This window comes from Vitis vinifera, chromosome 1 (genome assembly GCF_030704535.1).
Source record: "Vitis vinifera cultivar Pinot Noir 40024 chromosome 1, ASM3070453v1".
Classification (NCBI taxonomy): Eukaryota; Viridiplantae; Streptophyta; class Magnoliopsida; order Vitales; family Vitaceae; genus Vitis; species Vitis vinifera.
The window spans coordinates 5,900,220-5,911,651 of NC_081805.1; the positions used below are offsets into that span (position 1 = coordinate 5,900,220).

General features: G+C 34.0%; 1 protein-coding gene across 1 annotated transcript; it reads right to left on the minus strand.

The window, feature by feature from the left end:
* Window positions 1-638: 638 nt before the first annotated feature.
* On the minus strand, window positions 639-5,479 carry LOC100249092 (receptor protein kinase TMK1). The gene is made up of 2 exons (XM_002281516.5): window positions 2,947-5,479; window positions 639-1,480 (listed from the first exon to the last, which is right to left on the minus strand). Exons 1-2 carry the CDS (start codon window positions 5,231-5,233, stop codon window positions 954-956), a joined length of 2,814 nt encoding a protein of 937 aa, XP_002281552.2. The 5' UTR covers window positions 5,234-5,479; the 3' UTR covers window positions 639-953.
* Window positions 5,480-11,432: the final 5,953 nt, after the last annotated feature.

The window sequence follows — 11,432 nt, forward strand, 5'->3', positions numbered from 1 at the left end:
CCGTCACATGGTCCAATAAAGATCATTACCAGACGTGGAACCCACGCCTAATCACCCAAAATCTCATTTAAGAATAGCTTCAATTGAGTATGAATTGAAAAAAAATAAAATTAACCGGATAATCCGGAGAAGGAGCAAATAATTCACAAGTAGACATGATGACCATGAATCATGCAGAAAGTGGTGGGCACCTAGGAGTGATTGCTGGGGGTGGAGAATATTCGAGTGGGAAGTGGGTAGGCATCTGAATGTGAGTTCTCTCCCTTTATCGTCTATTTGTGGATTGGGTTGAGTGAACAGAAAATTTGGCATATGAAACAGACATGGGTGGGTTGGTTATGAGCTGTAAAGATGGGGTTGGATGTCCTAATCTCTCAAAACGTCACCATTTCCCTTGGGTTTACTTGTGAAAAGGGCGGTGGTGGTCGTGGCATCTCTGCTATATCAAATCCAGATTGGGACATCACTCATGCCCACCAACTCGCTACAAAATCCATTTTTGTCATTTTGATTCAATGGTTATGGTTGCCGTACTCCCAACGAATTGTCCCAAGGCACCCAACACATGGACCATGGTCATTATCAACAATTATCAACTCTACAGGCAACAATAAAATTAAAAAAAAGAAAAAAAGAAAGAAAAAAAAGGAAAACCAATGTTATTGCATTGGTTTCATTTCCTCAGTCAATATAACTAGGAAGTAAATATCAAATCCCTTTTATATCTGTTTTCCAAACTTCTAAAAAACACAGAGGAGACTACAAAGAGAAGACATCTCCAGCAAAGATAAAAGAAAGAGAACAAACCTTACAAGAACAAACGAAGAAGAGAAAGGATGGAGGAGGAATGAACAAACCCAGCATCTCATAACCATGGACAACAACTCCACTTCCGCTAGTCTTTCTAACCATGAGCTAGAACTCTGCTTCCAATATTCTTTCCTCAACCATGCCTACCGCCCATCTGCAGATGTAAATGATTCTGCAAACCCATATGGTCGAGTGGGAATGCTGGTCTGGGTATTATCAGCACTGGCAATATAAGATGATGAAGAATCCAATTGGCTACTTCCTTCGAATGCCTGCCACTTCTTGAGCGCCTGCGGTAAGGTCATATCAAGGTCAATTCCATACATGTCTTCGGAATCTAGATCAGCGGGTTTCCAGAGCTCAACAAGAGATGAAAGCACATTGACAGCATGGCTCATGTCTGGTCTTTGATAAGGCTCCCTAGCACAGCAGTGGCCAGCCAGCTCGGCAACAGTGCTGATACTGGCAAGGGTTTCTTCATCAAGATCAATTGTCTGGTCGATGGACTTCTGGAATGACTCCTTGTTAATTTGCATCCTCCGAAACCAAGTGACAAGATGCATGCTCTCCTCGGGCTGAGTTTCATCAAGTGCTCTTCTTCCTGAGATAATCTCCATCAGAATCACCCCAAAGCTGAACACATCAACCTTGGTAGTTACTCGTCCCGTTACTGTCCAGTCAAATGCAAAATTTCAGTCAGTGCCAAGAAGAGGTTTTGACTAATTTACAAGAAAGACAGCATTCCAATACCAATTCATAGCTTGAACTTGCTGAGGTATCTACATTCAAATTGGTTCATCATTATCAAACATTCACACCAGCATTTGGACACCCAACAGGAAGGGAAATTACGAGAAAAGAGAACTTCCATATTGTTGCCTACAGCTCTTAAAAATAGATCACAAAGTATTGATTAATGGGTGTAATTCACACCCATACTAAGAATGAATCCATCAGTAAAGTACATTAAATAATGACAAACTTTTCTTGCAACCTCAAAAACTGTCCTACAGCTCCAATGTAAAAATCTTTCAAAAGTTAATGAGAACATAGTAATATACACAATCAAAATGCAATGTAGAACCAAAGAAAGCCATCCCAGAATAATATACACAATCAAAATGCAATGTAGAACCAAAGAAAGACATCCCAATATATTTGGTTTCATTCTGCTGCATTCAGTAATTATTTGTCAAAAAATAAGGATATTATTACTTAGAGCCCATGTTGTCAAAGCAACAGTGAGATGCAAGAGTGTGTTTGACAGTGATTATGGGAAGTGTTTTTAGCATTTCAAGTATTAAAAAGACTAAAAATAGTTCTCAGAATCACTACCAAACGCACTTGAAGTTGAATACAGGAGGCTTTCAGCCTGTTTGATAGTGTTTGGCAAAATTTACGAAACATTTTTAAAAATTTGAAAAATCACTTATAGTGTTTTGTGAGAGAACACTTGATAAGCGATTCTCCCAAAAACACTTAAAAAAAAAAAACACTTCCACAAAAAATATTTCAAGTAGAAACGCTTTCAAACACATTCTTCTCATTAGGTTTACCCTTTTTAGTTCAAAGTGCATATTAAAGTCCCATCTGTTAGCTCAACACACATGATCTATCAACCAGATGGTTCAAGGAGCTACTTCATGGTTGGCACTAATGAACTGGTTATGGAACTGTGTTCTTGGTTATCCAATCAGGACCCAGTGGGCAGATAGAGGTTCCCAACTCTGTAACACTGGTTTTAAATGTCATAATGGAAAATAGTTGTAGCAAGGGAATACCACTAAATTGTAAATGATGAAACAAATTGCTTCTGGTACTTTCATAATTTTGGAAACCTAAATGCAGAGTCTGCTAACTAAATGGGTTCTAAAGAGCCTCATTTTTTAATATGTAGATTCTCATCCTTGGTACTTTTTCTTGTTTTCTATCCCAGTTTAATGATGTCTTCAAATGTTGTTTTTATGTTTGCATGTTGTTTACATTGCAAACTTAACATCAAATCAGACCTCTCCGCTTGTGTATTGATTTCAATAAGCACAACAAACACAATTTTTTTCTATCTAAGCATACAAAAATGACAGAATGATGTTGAGAATCCCAATCTAAAAATGAGAAAAGTCATCCAAAAATTACCTGCATATTCTGGTGCGAGATACCCAAAAGTTCCTGCTAGTCTTGTTTCAATTGAGGCTTTCCCTTCTGGGGCAAGACGAACCAATCCAAAATCTGCAACTTTAGCCCGCATATCATCCCCAAGGAGAATATTGGAGGGTTTAAGATCCCTATGGATGAAACTCTGATGGGCTAAGCCATGTAGGTATTCAACACCTCTGGCAACATCCAAGGCAATGCTCAACCTTTTCATCCACTCAAGGGGTTTCATCCCTTCCTCCTTCCAATTAAATAGGTGCCTACTAAGAGTCCCCTGAGGCATGTATTCATAAACAAGGAGCCTTTCATTTCCATCCAAGCAATATCCTAGAAGTGCAACCAAATGCCGGTGTCTAACCTTGGTAAGAACAGCAATCTCAGATTTAAACTCTGTTAAACCCTTCTCACTCACCACTCCGGATTCCATCCTCTTCACTGCAATCTTTGTCCCATCATGCAATTCCCCCTTGTATACAGTTCCAAAGCCTCCTCTTCCCAATACATTTTCTTCACTAAAATTGTTAGTCACATTCCTTAAAACTTGAATTGAAATTACCATGCTTCCAGCCTCAATCATTTGGATGTCACTAGGCCCACTACTTGCGTGACTGTAAGTTTCACTCCCTCCACCATTAACACTTGAATTAGCAATTGTGATTTTAACAGCATCATTATCTGACCCTGAATGACGAGGATGAATCACCATTGTGTTTGGACTCTGCACTCTCCCAAAGTGCTTTTGTCTTGTTCTATAGAAACAGAAACCTACCAATCCAATCAAGAAAACTGCTCCAACAGAACCAACAACACTACCCACAATCACTACAGTGTTAGATTTCTTGCCGCCATTTCCAGGAGAATCTGCATCAGGTGAGGTTGGTGAGTCTGGAGGACCCCCAGATGGAGTTCCTGGATTTGGGTCATCACCACCCTCTTTTCCAATATCAGGATTACCCTCAGTTTTTACAATGACATTACTCCTAAAATTTGGTATTTGGCCATAAAGTTGATTGTTTGAGACATCAAGCTCCCTAAGGTTCTGCAGATTCGTAAGCTCCGCTGGTATGGTACCCGTGAGATTATTATCAGCAAGAATCAATTTTTGCAATGAACCAAGAGTGGAGAAGTTTGAAGAAATGGTACCCGAAAGACCCATTTTCTGCAAATTAACAACTGCAATGCCTCCATCATCACAAGTGAGTCCAAACCACTGGTCACAAGGGTCATTCCCTTTCCAATTCTTGGCAAGACTACTCGGGTATCCCATGGATTTTGCAACCTCAAGTAATGTATTAACGGTTTGACTACAGGGACCAGGTTCAGGCAAACAAAACATGTTCACCCCCACCATATCCGCTGCAACAGAACTTGCGAATTCCGGCATGGGTCCCTGAAGCAAGTTATTGGTCAAATTCACCGTTTTAAGAGACTTAAGGTTCAGTAAGGTAGATGGAACAGGACCCGTGAATCCATTATCCCTCAAATTCAAATCTTGCAGATTCGTTAAGCTGGAAAAATCGGGCAAAGGACCTGTAAAACTATTCATATTCAACCAAACCTGTGTCAAGGATGTCATGTTCTGTAGCACTTCAATTGTACCATTAAGTTTGGAGGCACTCTCTTGCCCATTCAACCACAAAGTCTGAATTGAAGAACCAGAGAAGCTGGAAGGCAATCCACCTTCCAGAGAATTAAAAGCCAAATGCAAATCCGTCAAACTAGGGAACGCTTCGAAAATTTCAGGAAATTTTCCAGAAATACCAGCAGAATTAGCAGAGAAGGATTTTAGTGAACCAGCCGCCTGAAGACTCACCGGAAATACCCATGGAGAAAAGGGGTTGTTGTCTAGAGCCACGGTTTGAAGAGATGTCATTCCATCGAAGAAACCAGAGGGTACGGAAGTGAAATTGTTGTTGCTGAGTAGGAGTCTCTGCAGAAGACTCAACCTAGACAGACTCGGCAGTGGCCCACTCAGTTGGTTGTACTGCACCTCCAATATCTCCAAGGCAGTGAGGTCGGTCAGATTCGAGGGGAGACTACCCTTGAGATTCTTTCCTCCGATCTGAATCCGTGTGACCCGTCTATCGCCATCGCAGCTCACACCGTCCCATTTACAGGGGTCGGAGTCGGACCACCCCAAATCGGAAGGCTGGTTGAGATTCTTCTTCAAAACCTGCATTACATCGGCATCCCCGGAACTGGACTGAGACTGCACGTTAAGGGTGAGGGCGAGGAGACAAACAAGAACCACACAAAGCTGGCCCCGCATCTTCCTCCAGAAAATCAGACCAAGAAAACTGAAATATCGGATACGGCGGTGAGCGAGTAGTGATAAAAGAAACAGGGGGAGAGAGATTTCTAGGGTTTAGGGGGGCATTGCGTTTGATTGACGGGAGAATTGGAGAAGGAAAGAGATGGAAAACGGAAGCGGGTGTTCTAAGAGAGTAAGCGGCGGAGAGGGAGAAAAAGTTGTGGGGAATTTGTGTAAGAGAAAGGGCGTATTTTGGAGAAGAGGGAAATAGCTGGCACGTGTGGGCCCACTCATTTTAAAAGCTTCTCTGCAAACTGTGGGCCCATCTACTTCACACTACATGCACCCAGTCATTTGCCCATAAAATCATGGATTTCTCTTTAAAAAATTATTATTAAAAAAAGAATAATTTAAAAGATAAATAGAAAAATAATTGTAAAATCAAGCCATAATTTCCTTTATAAAAAAAAAATATATATATATTACATCATCACACTCCGAGTGCCATGTTTTTTTCCTTTCCTTTTCTTTTTCCCTCCAATTTTCTATTTTTGATTCCATTCGGTTCTTCTCGAATATAAGGAAAAAATATCAAGAAAATCCGCTACTCCTTCTGTCAGTTTCTAGACTAATTAAGCATTCAGTTTGTGCCAAGTGGTCTGAAGACTCTGAACTGAAACGGATTGAACCCATCTTGATAATGGTTAGTCAGACCACGAATCAACTTATCAATTTTCTAATGATTATTTTAATTTCATAAAATATTAAATCCTTGATAGGCGGGATGCGATGTGAGGGGGTGTAAGCCTGTAAGGCGAACATTCGGGAGTATGTCTAGATTTTATTGTTTAAATAATATCTACTTATGATTAGTTGACCAACAGACGTGTAGGGTTATTACTTAAATCTTTTTTTTTTTTCCTAATAAGAATAAATTAATATTAGTTTAGTCACCGAATGCGCCTGGTCATCTTTGATTCATCATGTGTTTGCAGGGATTTTTATTTTGATGACAAGTCTACATATACTCAATTAGGTGACGTGTGCGAGGCCGGCGGTCCAGCTGGCTATTTATTTATTTATTTTTCTTTTCCGTGTTGTGTTTATTATTACTTGATTTACTCATCCTAGAAAGGGAATAAAACCATTTTCAATATAAAAAAAGAAAAAATATTTACTTATACAGCTAATATGTTTTGGTTTGGATATTTCCTGCACAATCGAAATCTTCAAATTTGGAAAACAATCTCTCAAAATTTAAATTCTATCGTTTTACCTATGGGGAAGATCCACGTAATAATGCTTGCATTAAATGTAAACACACCCCCCACCACCCTTTTTTTTTTATTTTTTATTTTTTTAAAAGAAAAACATTTTCTCCAACCTCCTCCAATCCACCCTAATTTCTTTTTCTGCATCCTTATTTATTCCAATTCTAAACCTAAGCAAATCTTTGAACATTTTTTTAAAAAAAAGAAAAAAAAAGAAAAAGGAAAGGAAGCAAAGTAGAAAACAATTTCTAAGGCTTTATTCAGTTGGTATTTTTGAAAATTGTTATGAAAAATAATTTTCGAAAACAGTTTTTCATGTTTTTATAAATATAATTATGTTTAGGAACTGAATTTTAAAAAACAATTTTTGTTTTAAAAAAATAGCAAAAACATGTTTGATTGAGTTAATAAAAAGAGTTTTTTAAAACCAATAAAACAAAAACACATGTTTGTAAGTTGTTTTTATTTTTAATTGAGTATTTTATTAAATGAACTAGATATTGTAAATATATAAATAATTTTTAGATTTATACTTCATTTAAATTTAAAAACTTATTTACATCATATATAACTTTTCTTATACAAATGATTATTTTATAAACATGTGTGTGTAACTATATTTGATTCCAAATCACACGTAAATACAAAAGACCTTTAGGCTATGTTTGGTTCCCGGAAAGTACAAAAAAAAGAAAAAAAATGTTAAGAAAAATGATTTTCTCATGTTTGGTTGTCCTATGAAAAATATCAAAGAAAATCAAATATAATTAAAACTAATTAAAAACTTATGTATTTTTAAATTATTTAATCTTTATATTGATGAGTTAAAATAAATAAAATGAGTTTGAAGTAATAAAAAAAATAATTTATCAAATTTTAATCTATTTTTTTATTTTCCTTCACTTTTTATTTCCTTCTACTTTTTCTTTGTATTTTCTTTCCCTCGCATTTTCCCTCAAATTTTCCGGAACCAAACATAATCTTAGAGATGACAAACTTCCTACAAAAGTCTCCCACCAAAGAGTTGGAAGATAAACCAATTAGTTGAGTAAGAAATCTCCTTGAAAGAGCAACCTATTTTTGTAGACAAGTAAAAAACTTTCCAAAAGAAAGATCCCACTTTCCAAGGCCATTTTTTCTACACGCGCATCCAATTCAATTTCTTTCAACTCAACCCACTTAGAAAAGGGAACCATTTTTTCTACCAGCACATCCAATTTAATTTCTCTCAACTCAACCCACTTGGAAAAGGGAAGTGAAAGAGGAATAAGCTCTATAACCCTTAGAAGTTGTTGGGGAAAATGGACCAAAAACAAAAAGGATGGGAACATACTGATAAAATCTCCTTCTATTCCCCCAATGAGCTCTACAAATTTCAAAATCATAATGACTAAGGACTTTCATGCACTATTCAATGACAGCTCATATGGGCATGGTGAGATTGAGGAGGTTGTGTATTGTTGACAATTTGATTTATCTTGCTCTGAGAAACCATTGTAGAGAGAGAATTTAGAAAATGTAAGAAACGGAAATTTGTATTTTAATATCAACCTAACATTTTAATTATTTATCCACATTTAATAAGGAACTAACTATGCATGAACCATAACTTACAATATCTACTCTTACATTGAAATGAAATGATAAAGTGGTTGTGCATGAATTATAACTTTATAGTCTAGGGTTCGATTGAAATGAAATGATAAACAGAAGAAAAATACTCAAGGTAACACCTTATTTGGATTGACTAATTCATTGAGCAACGAAGAAATGTTCTCTAAAGCATTTTTTTGAATGTCCATTCCATAAACACAACCCTTGCCTGACTCATCAACAACCATTTTGAGCATTGCTAAGATATCATATCCATTGCCATTAACGACATCAACAACTGTGTCTCCTTTTTGGACGACATGCTTTCATACCTTGGTAAAAAATGAAAATGCCAAATTATTCCAACTCAAAGCACCATAATCAAATAAAAATAAGGCACTATGAATGAGAGAATGAAGCCAACCATTGACTTAGCAATGATGGAGAACCATACCTAGAGTATATGGTTCTTTGCTTGGATTAGACCATTGCTAAAGGAAGATACTTTTCTTCTTCGCCTTTTGATTTTCCAAACTAAGTTCGTAACAAGTGTTTAGGATATGATGGGTAAAGAAACAAAGAATTGGAGTACCAACCAAGAGCCACATGGTTAGTTCTCTTAATCAACCACCACAAAACTGATGAGATAATAAGCGAGTGTTCTTATGCTTCACTTAACAACTAAATTCTATTATAATAATTCCCTTTAGTGGGCTCATCAAAGCAACTAAGAAAATTTTTGTTCTTACATTAGTGGGTTCCAACTTCATATTAAACCCCAATAAACTCTCCCCCAATTCCTCATTAACGTAGAAAGTTTCACCTCACCAATTTCACATATTTACCTTCAAATAGACATATCATAGAGAACATTACAAATGATAGAACTAAGATACAACTATTAGGTTCCCAAAATGTTCTATCGGGTATTTTTCATTCTTTCTCACATCTCTATCAACTTTGTATAGTTTCTATAAGCACATCTCTATTTCGTGACTTTTTCTTCAAATGACTCAGGTAGAATATTTATAGAGATATTCCTAATAACTTTTCTTATTTTATAAGAAAATCTAATATTATAATGATGTATCAACTAAGAAAATATTTTATATAATATTTTTTTATAAAAAAGAATTTTTACTAATTAGGAATTTGGAACACTTTGCTACATCATATTCATAATTTTTGAGGTAAAACCTAAATTTCTTCTTATATAGATAACTGAAATTTGAAGGTACTAGACATGTGGTTTGGGAGAGGGTTAAAGGTTTTGGGTTAGATAAATCCCTATACTCAATTAATTTTCTTTATAATAGATACTTTTGATCACTTATGAGTTCATAGATTTTTTTTTATATATTTAGAGGTTTTTTTTATGTTAAATCTTGGTGTCATTGTTTCTTAGTCTTTATCTCTTCTTTTCATTGGTTTATTTTAGCGTATGAAATTTTCATTGATTTAATGTGTTGGTTTCTTAAAAAAATTGGTTAAATTTTGATCATTTAATATTTATAATAGTGTAAAATAATTTCTAATGTGGTCTTGATGTTAATGAATATGTGAAAATGTATTTTTTTGAATAGTTGAAATGTATTGTAAATCTTGGTTGGAGACCGATGACACATTTGTATGTGGATTATATGGACTATCATGTTGGGAGAGTATCGACACATCCATTCTTACTTATGCATTTGCTTACTTATCAATGAAATTGAAAAAAAGGACAAAAATAATAAAAAAGAAATCGGGCAAGTGATTAACATTATGGGAAATCATATCAAATTGATTTGAAAAATATTCATTCATCACTCCTCTAGATGTTATCGATAATTGAGATTCATTTACAGATATTTTACTATTATCTTAACTATTTAGCTTTATTATTGATTTATAATTACAAAAAGTTGTTAAGGTTTAATAAATGAAAGTAAAGAAGAAAAACAATTTGCACCTTACACATGCTGATGATGGATTTTTATTTAATGGAAATGTGTTTCTTGAAAAGTTGGTGGAAAAATTATTAAGATTTATTAACTTCACCCAACACTTGCTGCCCACTATGAACTGCATCCATTCTTATGGTGTCTGATGATGATTCATTAGTTGTATTATCTCCTTATATTATGGATAATTTTTTATTCCAAATTGGAAAGGTTTAAGGGAGTCAGCATCAAAATGATCACTCATTTCGTATCAAGAAATTGAAGACAAGAAATAGGGAAGATGAGACTTATGCTATTTTTAATTTCAAAGAAGTACTATGAAAAAAAGTTTAAAAAAAAAGTGATTTTTTTTACTTGATTTTACTTTGTAAAATATGAAAAAATAAAATTAATTAAAAAATTATGCATATTTAAATTTTTAATTTTTATATAAAAAATTAAAACAAGTGAAATGAATTTAAATTAGTAAATAAAATAATTTAAATCATTTTTTTTTGAATTCATTCTTTTCTTCATATTTTTTTTCTCACTTTTTTTTTTATATATTTTTTTTTGGAAATCGAAGATAACTTTAAGAAATATCGATTCTTTGTGGTTGTGGGTATAAGTAAGAGATTTGGGGCCTATTTGGTAACTGTTTTAAAAAATAATTTTAAAAAATGGTTTTTGAGATCAGTTTTTAAAAATTATTTTATAATTTTTGTAGAATAAAAGTTTATTTAATTTGAAAACTTAAAAATGTTTTTAACCTATTTTTAATATTTTTAAATAATTTTTATATTTAGTGTTTTATTTTTAATTATTATACATGTTTGTATAATTATTTTTTAAAACAATTCTCCAAAAATAAGTAAAAATAATATAATTTTGTTCCAATAAAAAATAAAAAATAGTTTTTGATTGTCAAATATATTTTCTGTATTTTTTGTTTTTTTTTAAAAAAATTATTCTAAAAGACAATTTTCTTAAAAAATAATATAAAATAACTAAAATATATTATCTAAAAATATCTTATTTCCTATTGAAAGAAAAAAAAGATTTTTTGTTTTCAAAATTTTTTTTAATATTTTTTATTTTAGATAACATTTTGAAAAACGTGACTTGAAATGTCGCAGTTTTAACACAAAAATGCTCTTCCATTACATAGTGGAGTTCGAATCTAATTTTAAGAGCTGGAGTCAAGATGCTATTTCGTTTGCGTATGGGCATTTAGTGCCGAGTCATGTTACAAGAATAAAATAAAAGATGACCGTTCAACTCGGTGTTTTGAGTCTTTTTAAATTTTCAAGAAATTTACTTTTCTTCAGAGTTCAGATATAAAAGTTAGGTCCAGGTCTATTGACTTAGGATTTTCTTATATATTTCTAAAAGCCTTTCTCCTACAATTTCTCTTTTTAAGAAGTCAGGCCT